The following is a 14,003-nucleotide window of genomic DNA, read 5'->3' as shown; positions in this document are numbered from 1 at the left end:
GCTTGATCCCATGACCCTGGGATCATGATCTGAGCCTAAATCAAGAGTCAGGTGCTCAACTGACTGAGCCACCCAGGTCCCCAGACAGTGATTTTTAAGGAACTTCCATTGTGTTTTTACTGCTCAATCGGTCTGAAGACCTTTGATTAGATCATGAGTGCAGATGTTTCCATAAGCTTCTCCTATGTTCCATTTTGATTGATGGGGACTCAGTTTTGGATCACATTCATGATTCCAGATTGACCAGCACGAGTTGTGTGGCCTCTGCAACCGTTGAGTGTTACCATGGCAGAAGGACACGGGAAGGTGGGAGGGAGGAGGAGGTGGGTGGAGGGAGAACGTGACAGAGAAGGTGGTGCATTTGCAGAGGCTCAAACATCTTGGAAAACCATCTGGCGAGATCATGTGCCGGGAGTCACCGTGCGTGGCGATGGTGCTGAGGGCCCAGAGTTCGGGAACGTGATGGGGGTAGAAAATACCCAGAGCAGAATTGTGGAGAAGCAGTGACGGGCTCTGTGCTTCCAGGATCAGATCTGGATACTTCACTTTCAGACAGAAAGTGAAGACAGACAGACAGAAAAGATAGTTTTAGATACCACATACCTACGGAAATAGAGCTAAAAGCGCTCACTCGTGAAAATCTTTCAGGGAGAAGGACAAGGCCAGCTCCCATGCTACGCAGAGAGGGCTCTCACTCTAATTTCTGCAGATGTTTTCCTCCCGAGTGACTCCGCTTTGCAGTGGCTTTCACAACACTGAGAAATGACAGGGGCCGCTGGCCCCAAACGCCCACCGGGAGTCACGTTGTTAGCCTGACCAGATCGTTCTCTTGGATTACACTTAGCGGGGAAGATATTCAGGTACTTCTTGCCGGTCCCCGCCACGGTCACGCTGGCCGGTAGTGTGTGCTCGAGTGCTACACAATTCAAGCCTCCTCCTTACGGTGCTGTCATTTGTGGCACACCCACCACGTTCTAGGCCCAGGCCTGGCGTGGAGAATATAACGATGACGGTGACTCAGAGTCTCCATCCACCAGGAGCCCTGAGTCTCTGCATCCCTGTCTCTGAGCCAGCTTCGTCACACTGGTGCCGCTTGGGAAATGGCTCCCGTGAAAGTAGCTTCCGGGTGGCCTCCGCTTTGTCCTTCTCCAGGGGCATGAGACTGAAGAAAAGTCCTTCTTGTTCTCAGCAGGTTGCCTTTCCCAGATGGCTTGTGGTACTCCTCTTTCTAAGGCCAGGTTAGTGGCTCGTGTTTCGTCCTGTCTTTTAAAAGCTCAACAAGATTAGATACCTAAATCTTGTTACCAATGCTAATCCCACAAGGATTAAATACATAGAACCCCATTAAAATCCTCCTGGGATGAAAAAACAGATCCTGTAGCTCTTAGAACAGTCCGGGGAGCGGCTCCCAGTCCCTGAGGATGTTTGGGAACTGTCGTCAGGTGGAAGTCCCAGGAGAACCCGGTGCCTCCCAGAAGGCAGATCCTGGAGCTGGGCTGACACTGCCCTTGCCTGGGAGAGAAGGCAGCTTTTCACACAACATCCAAACAGCTTGTCCAGCATTAGGCAGGGCTGGCCCTTCATCCACATCAGATGTATTTGGATTTAATTAAATTGAGGCTCCCGAGGTGTCTCCACCATTAGCTGTAATTGCTTCTCGGTAGTGTAACAGATCTGAGTTTTGTAACTGCCGCACTGACATCTGAACATCTGTTCTAAGTCTCAGGTAATTAGTCTCAACCTGAGTAAAGATAGACAGGCCTAGGGGGCAGCTGGCTGGCTCACTCAGCGGAGCATGTGACCCTAGATCTCGGGGTCGTGAGTTAGAGCCCCACCTTGGGTGCAGGATTACATAAATAAATAAAACTTTAAAAAATTAAAACCTTTCGGGCACCTGAGTGGCTCAGTCGGTTAAGGGTCCGACTTCGGCTCAGGTCACGATCTCGAGACGTTGCATTTTGAACAGTTCTGCAATGCCGCTGCTGCTGGCCCAGGGACAACACTTTGAGAACCACTGGGCTATCGCTAGTGCTTAAATCTCACAGTGATTTAACCTCGATGCTGCTTTTCTGGTTCACTCTTTATAAGAAAGATTACCAGAGAGCACTTGATACGTGCTTTAAAGACTGGCGTTTGCCAGACGTAGAGGAGGTGCCTGGCTGTGTAGAGCAGAGACTCACCCCCTGTAGAAACCTGGCTTTGAGGAAATATGCAGAAAGCTGCTACCAGGCCGACAGCCCTGCTTCCAGAAGCTTCCAAAAGGCAGAGCAATGCCTCCACACGTGAAAGTTGCTTCCTGCAAGTGGAAGGGAAAGGAAAGTCTGAAACGGAATGGCCCAGAGACAGAGCGAGAGGATGCTTCAAAATCTGCTTTTTCGGGGACGCCTGGGTGGCTCAGTCAGTTAAGCATCCGACTTCGGCTCAGGTCATGATCTCACTGTTCGTGAGTTCGAGTCCCGCGTCAGGCTCCGTGCTGACAGCTCAGAGCCTGGAGCCTGCTTCACATTCTGTGTCTCCCTCTCTCTCTGCCCCTTCCCTGTTCATGCTGTGTCTCTCTCTGTCTCAAAACTAAATAAATATTAAAAAAAAAATTTTTTTTTAAATCTGCTTTTTCATATTTGCCTGAGCCACGGAGGTCCTTGTCCCTTATATCAGTGGTTCTCAGCCCCGGCTGCACTTGGGAAGCACCTACAGATCTTGTGCGAGACCTCCCATGCCCGGGTCCCACCCCCAGATACTCTGATTTAACTAGTCTGGGGAGGACCCAAGCATTGGTGTTGTTTTACAAGATCCCTGGGTGATTCTATTGTGCCATCAGATCAACGCCATCACATCGAAGCTTTGGAGAAAATCTAGAAACCTAGATTGGCCTTTTCAAGTCTTAAGTTACAATTACTTGTTTAAAGTAATTTAAAAAAAAAATTTTTTTTTAATGTTTATTCATTTTTGAGAGACACAGAGACAGCATGTGAATGGGGGAAGGGCAGAGAGAGAGGGAGACACAGAATGCGAAGCAGGCTCCAGGCTCCGAGCTGTCAGCACAGAGCCTGACGCGGGACTCGAACTCACGAACGGTGAGATCATGACCTGAGCCGAAGCCGGACGCTCAACCGACTGAGCCACCCAGGCGCCCCTTGTTTAAAGTAATTTAAACAATGGCTGAAATGGTTTGGGCAATGTTTACGTGGGTGTCAGCATGTATAAGTTCATTGTGCACTTTCCTGAGTATTATGTTATGCCTCATTAAATAAAAATAACAAAGAATAGGGCAGGGGCTCCTGGCTGACTCAGTCAGTGGAGCGTCTGACTCTTGATCTTGGGATCATGAGTGTGAGCCCCATGTTGGGTGCAGAGATTACTTAAAAAAAAATTAGGGCGGCTTTCTGTGTATTGTTAGACAGTGGTTTTCAAGACATATATATTGTTTAAAAAAAGAAACACAAAGTACACAAGGTTACTAAATAATCTGTATGTTACCACTGATCTTTTTAAAGAGAATATTAGAAGTTACCTGTGACCACACCTCTAACGCTATTTAAATTTTGCTCCAGGTGCATGTTTTACCTATTCCGAAAAAATTTTAATGCCGGTTCCTGGGCCTGGCCCTCATTTTACTGAGTCAGCTTCTCTGGGGGCGAAGCCCATGGATGCCCGTTCCTAACAGCCTCTCTCACCAGGCGATTCTATACACATCGTAGTTTGAGAACCCCTGCACGGGCTGTGCTGGACTGGCTTGGGCCGCATCCCTCTGTGAGAAGAAGCTGTGAGAGGCGCCTGGCCCACGGCCTGCTGGTTAGGGAAGAATCTGTTCGGCCCTCATTAGGGGTGTCAAAACCTCTGAGCTGGTGCCGAGGTCAACCGCTCATGTTTCCATTATAAATTTTTTTTTTAAGTTTATTTATTTATTCTGAGACAGAACACAAGCCAGCAGGGGAGGGGCAGAGAGAGAGAGAGAGAGAGGGAGGGAGAGAGAGAGTCCCAAGCAGGCTCCACACTGTCAGCACAGAGCCCAGGGTGGGGCTCGAACTCACGAACTGTCAGATCATGACCTGAGCCGAAACCAAGAGTCAGATGCTTAAGCGACAGAGCCCCCCAGGCACCCCGTGTTTCCGTTATAAATCCACGGTCTCCTCACGCCATGTGTCGTGTGCACGCGTCTTGCCAACATCCCTCTTTCCCTGTTAGGTTTCATTTTAAGTCGGCTCCCTGAAGAGCCTGGGGCTGGGTCTTAGAAGGATGTGACAAACCCTTCACCCACGTAGGGCACTACCCTCCTCCTCTTAGCAAAGCCGCTGAGGCAGAACACGGCTTCGCAGGCTTCCCCGTGGAGCCAGCTGAGACCATCCCTCCTGGGCAAACAAGGCCGCCTCCGTGCAGAGGTCTCCTCTGTGTCCTTCTGAATGCGTCCGTCTCCCTCGGCATTCTGTCCTTACGTCACCAAAAACATTTTATCCTTATTCTGTAGAGCATCCTGGCCGTCCCGCTGGACTGAATTTGTCTTTCCGTCCTTCCCCCACGCTGACAAGAAGATCCTGTAATAACATACACTTGGTACTTTTCTTAACACCATGAGTCATCGTACACATGGGTATAGAGTCGTGTTTTGGAGCCTGAGAAGCTGATCCCAAAGGGTTTTGCTCTTGCTTTCGTGTACGTCTGCGTGCGAACAAATGTGCTCACGCACGCCCTGGATATCTGTTTTATTTATGTATTTATTTACTTATTATTTATTTCTACTTTTGAGAGAGAGAGTACGAGTGGTGGAGGGGCAGAGGGAGAGGGAGAGAGAATCTTAAGCAGGTTCCATGCTGAGCACGGACGCCGACGCAGGGCTTGGTCCCACGACCCTGGGATCAAGACCTGAGCTGAAATCAAGAGTTGGACGCCCAACCGACTGAGCCACCTAGGTGCCCCATGAACATCTGTTTTGATTTCCATGTGCATCTAGAAGGTTTTTCCACAACCCACCTTCAAAGAGCATTGCACATCTGTTGAATACATCTGTCTATACCTCTCCTCATGGGCCCTACTAAGACCGTGTCTCCTCCCTACTGAGGAGCATCTGGAAACTTCTCTCCAGGTAGCCCAAGAGAATTGTCTGTCTGTATGTCTGTCTCTCTCTCTCTCTCTCTCTCTCTGAACACACACACACACACACACACACACACCCCGCTCTCTCTGTTACTATCTTAGCACCCATTTAGTAACCCTCCAGTTCACGTTTTTTCCAGTCTTTTTGCGCCTACAGTGATGGAGTGGCCTTCCCTCTCTGCCCACAGGCTGCACCTGGGAATTTGGAGCCATGGTAAACTACATCAAGAAGACCTATCCCCAGACCCAGCTGGTCGTCGTGGGCTTCAGCCTGGGCGGCAACATCGTGTGTAAATACCTGGGGGAGACTCAGGCCAACCAAGAGAAGGTCCTGTGCTGTGTCAGCGTGTGCCAGGGGTACAGCGCGCTGAGGTGAGTGGCCTCCCCGCCTGCTCCTGCCTCTCTCCCCCGTCGGGGTCTTCAGTTTGCGCTCCGCTCGTTGAGGTGCCCCAGTCAGTGCTCCAGCGCTGGTCTGGGAAGACCAGAGGGACCGTGGAAGTGTCTGGGCCTTGGAGGCACCTTGGTTTGCTTCCACATCATACACGGGAGTTGTCTTACCAGACTCCTTAAGCCCGATCCGCAGCTGTGCTCGGCGATCAGATCTGTAACTGAATAGGCCGAGGTTTCCCTGTGGAGTCTCTGCGAGGTGATTTTATCTGTTGGTGCTGCAGGAGTTTTGTAAGAACTGTGGGCTTACCAAAGAACACGAGACGGGTAACCCAGAATCTGGGAGCTGGGTCTTATGACCCCAGATCCCTCCTGCCTACAGAAGAGTTGAGTCTCGAAAGACATGGGGAAGGATCTGTAGAAACCGTGGAATCTGTGCCCTCACCTTCAAATACTAGTCTCCGTTCGGCATCCCAGACATCACCACAAGGGAGACGACCTGCTAGATAAAGGTTTATCTTACCCCTTAGTCTCCTGCCCACAGAGCCCCGCAGGACGAGCCCTAGGGGCGCATTATCATCTGCTCTGACTCCCCCTCAAGATCAGTGCTGCCCCAGATCTCCCGAGAGCCAGCAGACACACACGCTCATTCATTCACGCACACTTCTCCACTCTTCAAATGCATCCACATTTTTCCCGTACTCACTCTTCATGATAATGGCTCTTGTATAACGCATGGGTATGACCAATTATTACAGATCTCTTGAGGAAATCCAGTATTGCACAAGAAAGTAAAAAAAAGTCTCCGTCATTGATCCGACCTAATACCAAACAGTCCTTATAGTTAACAAATGATTCCTTCCTTTTGGCCTCCCGTTATCTCTCAAAATGCTGCTTAAACCTGTTTCAGCATGTGCTGATGGATAGAGGCTGTCTGTTGTTTCCAAAGATCCATATTAACTGGAATTTGAGGCCGGCACAGCCAAAGGGCAAATGCAAGCCTAGAATTCAGCCTCGGCCCCTGAGGCGTAAAGCTGGCCAAAAAGGAGGATTTAAATGGGCCCGAAAGAAGACTTGAAAAACATCCCTGACGGAACCGTTCCTGAGTTCTAGGGCCGAGGCCTGGGTTCTAGTTTTCCTCGCCTGCACAGTGGGGAGACAATACTAATAAATTGTACCTACCTCGTAGTGCCGCTGTGAGGGTCAGAGGAGTGCACACGTATGCAGGGCAGGGACATAGAGAGTCCATCAGTGACCAGTAATGACCATCGTTCATGGTGGGACAAGAAGGTAACGCTCGTGGGTCACAAAGACCAGTCTGGTGAACTGGTGACAGTTTCACTGCGTTAAGAACCCCTCGGGGGACCATCTTAGAAATATATCCAGTTTCTTGGGTCCCAGCCCTGGAGATTTGGGCTCTAGAATCTGGGGCATGAGGCCAGGAATCTGCATTTGGACACATTCCACGAGTGACTTCTGATATTTAGCCACATTTAGCAGCCACTGGGCCTGGGGATCTCAGCGGCCCCTCCAGCTCTAGTATCATGGGCCGAAGTGATGATACTAGATACCCCTCATCCTCCTGCCGGGAATCCTCCCCTTCACTGCCCTCTGTGCTCCGGAGAGCCAGCTGAAAGGACACGTCCCTTGATCTTGGCTAGAAATATCCAGTTCCCAATTCATAGCTGTTATGTAACCGGAGTTAACCAAGTCGCTGAGAGGGTAAGGTCCCTACCACAGGTTTCAGGGGAACGGGTCCTGACACGAGGACCCTGCCTGCTCTCGCCTGACAAATGGTCCGGTTTTCAGCAAGCCTTCTATCACCTGTAAGATTGGAATCACCAGAGTCCCTTCCTAAACCCAGTGCTCTGAGCACGGACTTTGTGTCCAGAGAGCACAGCATTTGATAAGTGGGAGGATGTAGGACAAGCTTGTTTTCTTTCTTTTTTTTTTTTTTTTTTGTTTCCACCAAGACACAAGATCTTAAACGACCGCAGCTTCTTTTCCTTTTGCTGCAGCAGCGCCATCTGCTGTTGGCAAGAGCATATGATCCGTGCGGTTGGTGAACAAAGGGGTTTGCCCTCACGCGAAGGGAGCTTAAAATCTGCTAAGTTTAGACTCTGTGAGGTGCCGTACATTTTGCAGACAGTCTACACCACCTTCCTTTGAGACCTCAGAGATCGTCACACTCATACTTACTCATTATCACATCAACCTCGTACAGTAAGGAGACAAAGAGGCAACTTCATCCTCGGGAGCACAGAGAACCCACACTAGGGCCACGATCCTGTGGCCCTACGTACACACTGGAAGTGGTGGCAGGTCAGGGGGACCCCATCTCCCTGTGTGTGCGGGCGCCACCCTGGGCTCGGGTGCCCTCAACATTTTAATGAGATCTACTCCCCGAAGGACAGTGCCTTACTCAAAACCAGTGTCACCTTTTTTTCCTGCCAAGGCTTGAGGGCGATGAGCCTTTGCGGCACTGGGACGATGGCAGCCATGCTTCCTTTACGCCGAGGTGGAGCAGGGAGGGCTCGTCTGCCTCTGCCGGGGCCCCACGGGAGTCCGTGCTGCCGGTAAATCTCTCCTAGTTGAGCCTAGAGAACCGCTTGCCAGTGACCCATCCCCTCCCGCTGGCTTCTCACCCCAGTAGCGCACCAGCCCCGTAGCCAGAGCCAACCCCAGGCCAGCAGCCATGCCCGCTTGCCGTAGTTCGCAAAGCCTAGCTGCCGCCAGAGAAGCTCATCTAGGATGTGCCGAACCACCCGAGAGCAGGATACAAGAACCCGAAATGCCTGCCGTCTCGTAGACTTCGCATAGTTCCCTCAGCACAAGCAGCTGCCAGCCAGTCCCGGAAACGTGTGCGGTCAGACTCAGCGCAACTCTGGTTGAATTAATCATTTGAAACGTTCCTGCAAAGACTCGTGATTCTAAGTTCGTGCAGTGAGTGGCGATCGGCCAGGAGTGGCGGTGCCAGAAGATTACCTGCAGGTTAATTCGTTCCTTGATTCGTTTGGTTCCTTCGGCCAAGACACCCTTCTAGGTAACAGGGACACAGCCAGGAACAAGGCGGAAAAATTTCCTGCCCTCATGGAGCTTAAAGAAAAGGGAAGGAAAGCCTTTCGGGGGGGCTGGTTTCCGATCAAATCGTGTCTTCATTCCTAAGGGAGCCCTCAACAATCTGGCATTGCAGAATCTGCCGGTAATAATATGATTCGAATCCAAGCGTGTGATTACAGTTGGGGGATGAGAGACAGCCTGTGTCTGAGGATCTCACGGCAGTTCTCGACAGTAGAAGGATATTTACAAAGCAGCAAACCAACCGATACGCGTCACTAATAGATTCCACACTAGGCATCTGGGTGCCCAGGAAGTCCCCAGTCAAGCGAGGAGGCCAGAGGGGAGGGCTCTTGGAAGGAGGTGAGGGTAGGCACAGGGTCCGGGCGGGGGTGGGGGGGGTGCCCTTAAAGGACAACAGACAAGTTCCCAGGTCTCCGTGTCGGTCGGCTCCTGGCTGGGGGAGCGTGTGAGCACCGCTGGGTCTCAGCACAGTGCTTTCCGCAAGCTTCCCTGCCGCAGAGAACACCAGACATCACTTTCCAGCCAAATGGCGTATATATTCTCTTGTTTGCTCTGCATGGGCAAACCCCAGACTATGGCTGCGTCTATGACAAAAGCAAGGGCTGTCATTCATAAAGTCCCTCTATAGACTTGTCCCTTCATCGGATCTGTGTTTATAGTGCAAGAACTGTATGCCGGTTTTAACAATCAGTAATTTTGCATCAGAGCCAAGCATGGGGGGAGAAACTGCTAAGTTTAGACGAAGCTCTGTGGGCAGAACTCCAGCCTGGAAGAATGCTTGGCTTTTCCACCACTGGGGTGTGAAGCTGACCAGATGGCTTGCCCTTAGTGTCTTGGGGGTTTTTGTTTATTCTTTATTGCTAATTCTTTCCTCTCAGAAAAATGAGAGTGACAGACCCTTTCACGTAGTAATCCCGTTCCTATAAAAGGACATCCTCAGGGCAAATAGTCTGATGAGGCAGAGAGGGGACTGGCAGTCCCTACCCTTGTCTGAGCTCCGTGCCCCACCCTGCCCCAAAGCCCCGCTGGCTGGAATGAAGGATTCTGGGCCCACGTCCCAGTGCAGAGATGGTTTTCTTTCGCTTGCACTCTCAAGCTAAACTAACTAGAGGTGATGACCTCTCTCCAGGTCAGTCCTGTCCCCCGAACCAGCTGCCAGCCAGAAGCCCTCTTGCCTGGGTCTCTCCGGACCAGACGCTCCACGGTCCTTCCTCCCAGAGGCCATGCTGTTCAAGGCTGTTTGGTTTCGCCCCCAGGACAGTACGACTGTCTTGCAGGGCCAAGCTAGAGATAACCGGCACCTGTCTAGCAGGAGGGATAGTCATAAAATATTATCCACAAATCACAGTGGAAAACAAGGGAGATTTTACATTTAAAAATCAAGAAAATGTGTAACATAAAAGAACGTGTATATTTAAAAAAAAATTTTTTTTAATGTTTATTTACTTTTGAGACAGAGAGAGACAGAGCATGAACGGGGGAGGGTCAGAGAGAGAGGGAGACACAGAATCTGAAGCAGGCTCCAGGCTCTGAGCTGTCAGCACAGAGCCCGATGCGGGGCTTGAACTCACTGACTGTGAGATCATGACCTGAGCCGAAGTCGGACGCTTAACCGACTGAGCCACCCAGGCGCCCCAAGAACGTGTATATTTAAAGTAGTGAGGCTACATCGGGTTCTGTGCTGACAGTGTGGAGCCTGCTTGGGATTCTCTCTCTCCCAGTCTCTCTCTGCCCCTCCCCTTCTCCCTCTCTCTCCCTCTCACTGTGTGTCTCAAAAATAAGTAAACATGAAAAAAGTAATGGGGAGCGCAACTATGTAAAAATAAGTAGAATGGTAGAAATGGGAAGTCCTAGTTTAACGGATGTAAACTTCCAGATTCACAAGACGGAAAAATTCTGGAGATTTATGACATATCACTGTGAATATGCTTAACACTACCGGACTGTGTACTTAAAAATGGTTAAGGAGGTAAATTTTATGGTATGTGTTTTTTTTACCACCACGATTAAATTTTTAAAAAGATGGGCAAAACTTGGAAGAGAAATTCCCTTCCCCAGAGAAAAAACGTTTTCTTACACTGGTGTGATAACATGCCAGGAGATGCTTAACATGGTTTGATTTTAAAGTTTCTTTAGCACATTACGTTCAAGGTATGTTGTAATATTGCCTACGTCCATGTCTTCTTTTGTAGCCTGCCTTGTTGTCCCTTTTTGGAATGTCAGGGTCACGCGTGCCCAGGTTCACAGAACCTGCGTCTCATTCTCATCCTCCATGTTTTCTCGAAGACCACAGAAAAGATGTTTGGCCGCCCTCGCAGGGTCTCAGCACTCTGAGATATAATTTACTTGAGCCGGGAGACTTGAATTCCTTTGGGTGTTAGGTGCGTGCTTTCCCCATCTCATTCTGTTCCGATTTCAGTTCCTTTTAATCAGTGCTTAGTCCACTCGTTTTGAAACTCTGAGTTGGGAGGTTGAGCTTTCTCTGAGCAGAGCCCCCCAGCAGCGTGAAGTGCTTGGCTCTGCTCCTCCCTGCCCCGGTGGATTGCCCTGAACGTGACTGTGGATGCCTGTTTCCTTTGGATCCTCTTCTAAGTGATCTAAAAATCCGTCGTCTCCCACAACCTTTTATTTTTATTTTTTAAATATTTTTTTAATGTTTGCTTATTTTTGAGAGACAGAGAATAGAGAGCATGAGGGAGGGAAGGACAGAGAGAAAGGGAAACACAGAATCCAAAGCAGGCTCCAGGCTCTGAGCTGTCAGCCCAGAGCCGGACGCGGGGCTCAAACGCACAAACCACGAGATCATGACTTGAGCCGCCGTCGGATGCTTAACCGACTGAGCAGGCACCCCACCCACAACACCTTTTAAAACTCTCATAACTGTTCCAATAGAAACCGCTCACCAGCAGGTGGCTGGGAAAGCAGTGCAGAAAATATCTTATTATTTAACATTACATTGATCAGAAACAAAGGCATTTTAAAAGAACTTTATTTGTTTTGATAAAAGGTAGGTAGACGGATGGATAAAGTTCTTTCAAAATCCACACATGTCCCGGTGAAGCATGCTGCTTTGGGAGGTACTCTGCTTCTCATTTGCAGTCTCGATGACAGAATAGCTTTGTGACTCTCGGGAGGCTTCAGCCCTGGCAGAGTCATCCTGGTTCTTTCTGAAGTGGATGAAACCTGCCTTCCTGGAGGATTCAGAGCCTTCTCCTGACTGTTCATTATGACACATCTCTCTTGTGCCCTCGTTGGCCAGACTCTCCTGGTGGCTCAGCCCAGGGAGCCCATCCTGCTGTCCCCTCTCTCTCGTAGAGAACGTAGCCATCTAGAGACAAGCCAAGAACGTGGAGGTTTGGAGGCGCCAGGGTGGCTCAGTCAGTTGAGCACCCAACTCTTGGTTTCGGCTCAGGTCACGATCTCATGGTTCACAGGTTCAAGCCCCGTGTCAGGCTCTGCACTGACAGCACAGAACCTGCTTGAGATTCTCTCTCTCCCTCTCTCCCTCTTAAAAATAACAAATATTTTTAAAAGAAGAACACAGAGGTTCTGCTGTTTGGACAAGTAAAGGGGTTCCTTCATTGTCTGGAGAGCCGAAGTCCCCTGTCTTTGGTGCCCAATTTGTGGCTTGCTTCAATCAACGTCTGCCAGATGTTACCCAAATGTTCTGTTCATATTTTTCCACCTTGGACCTTGGGCTCAACCCAGGAATGTTTTCTTGCGAAGAGCACTCTTCTTCTCTTGCTGGAAGTTTCCCTCATAGCCACCCAGGGGCCTCCACAGGATTCCTTCCAGTCCTGGTCCCATGTCAGCAAGTCCTGCTGATGCCTGTGAAATCTTGCTTGCTCTCCTCTGAGTTTTGTTCACCCTGTGTGTGTGGCCCGCCCGGGGGCCTGTCGCTACCCAAGACCGCAACAGTCTGTCCTTCCCTGTCCTTCGCCATTTGCTGGCAGTCAGTCCGCCATGTTTTCAGGGTTTCAGCTGAGTGTTCTCTCCCCTCCTGATCCATTCGCCTTGGTTTCCAGGCAGACGTCTGTCCCGTCCTTAGGAGACACACGCCGCGTCTTTCTCAGGAGCCTGCCCGCCCCCCAGGTCTCCTCAGCCAGGGCCAGAATCCAGACCCCTTACCACCACCAGCTGGCCAGCTCTCCACTCACCACATCCACCATTAACAGGAGCAGCGAAACACCACTAAAGTCCTCTGTCGGGCCTGTGATAAAGCTGTCTAGCTACCTCAGCCATAGAGCGATCAGTATGAAATGGATTCTCTCCTTCAACCCCCTGATCTGTCAGATGAGGCTTGGTGAGGTGAAGTGGTTTTGCAGAGTCTGGTGACCCATGTGGTGGGGTCGGATGGGCGGTATTCAGGTCCCTGCTCCGACTCTCACCAGCCGGGTGGCCTGGACGTCTCGTGAGACCTTCATGCCGCCGCCCGCCCCAAGGCCCCCGGCCCATCTGCCACACCAGCCTGCTCCTGCCTCCTGCCTCCTCTCGCTGCAAAAACAGGGCAGCAAAATGGGAGTTCGGCCTCAATGGGAACTGCGCTGTGCTCCACACGACCCACCGGTCTCTTTGCCGTCCCTGAGAATGATTGTTGAGGCTCACAGTTACCCGGTTAAGACTAACTTTGGCTTTTCTCTGTATCTTTTTGAACTTTGATCTCCTCAGCAGGGCAGATAATTTTCAGTAGCTCATAATCTAAAATAATTGTCTATTTTCTTTCTTTTTCTTCTTCCTCCATTATGATGGAAAATTTTAGGCACATATAAAGTAAAAAGAGTAAGATATTGAATTCCCAGGTGCCCATCACCCACTTAAGCAATGCCTAGCTCACAGCCACTCTGGTTCCTCCACAGCTCAGGCACACCCTGCTACCCCAGAAGCTGATTATTTTAAAGCGAATCCCAGGCATCATATCATTTCATCTGAAAATATTTACTAGTTTGCACTGAAAGACTCTAAGAACTTTTTCTTATGTAACCATTATCATGCCAAGAAATGAATGATTCCCTAATATCCCATTTCTACTCAGCGTTCAGATTTCCCTGATTAATCTCACAGAAGGTTTTTAATAGTTGGCTTGTTTGATCGGGATCCATGTAATGCCTATGCGTGGCATTTGTTGATCTGTCTCGTAAGTTTCTTTTAGTCTATAGATTCTCCTCTCGGATTTCCTTCCATATATTGTTGTTGTTGCGATTGAAGAAATGAGGCCTTTTAAAAAATATATGGAATGAATGCATTTATAACACATTGCCCTTGATTATGTTTTATTCAACCTGTATAAAATTAAGTGTTAGTTCCTTAATTTTATACACAAAGGTGGTGAAAGACAGTCCCTGTGTATGCTGAGTAGTAAAGCAGAGATGCTAGGAATCCGCGTCAGCCAGCATTGATGGAGGGAAATGGTTCCAGCATCCTTCTTCCCTGTCCTCCTCAAGCCC

The 14,003-nt window shown here is 49.8% G+C and overlaps 1 protein-coding gene across 3 annotated transcripts in view; it reads left to right on the top strand.

Annotated features, from left to right (window-relative positions):
• The window catches only part of ABHD2 (abhydrolase domain containing 2, acylglycerol lipase), a 105,238-nt gene that overhangs the window by 74,645 nt on the left and 16,590 nt on the right, over positions 1 to 14,003 (top strand). For all 3 annotated transcript variants that reach the window (XM_060617683.3, XM_078449007.2, XM_081795836.1), the window contains one exon: positions 5,280 to 5,463. In XM_060617683.3, the coding sequence (XP_060473666.1) occupies positions 5,280 to 5,463 (184 nt within the window). The remainder of the gene's footprint in view (positions 1 to 5,279; positions 5,464 to 14,003) is intronic.

The sequence above is a fragment of the Panthera onca genome, chromosome B3 (genome assembly GCF_046562875.1).
Source record: "Panthera onca isolate mPanOnc1 chromosome B3, mPanOnc1 haplotype 2, whole genome shotgun sequence".
NCBI classification, from domain to species: domain Eukaryota; kingdom Metazoa; phylum Chordata; class Mammalia; order Carnivora; family Felidae; genus Panthera; species Panthera onca.
The sequence above is the reverse complement of the archived record's forward strand: the minus strand, read 5'-3'. Positions and strand labels throughout refer to the sequence as shown.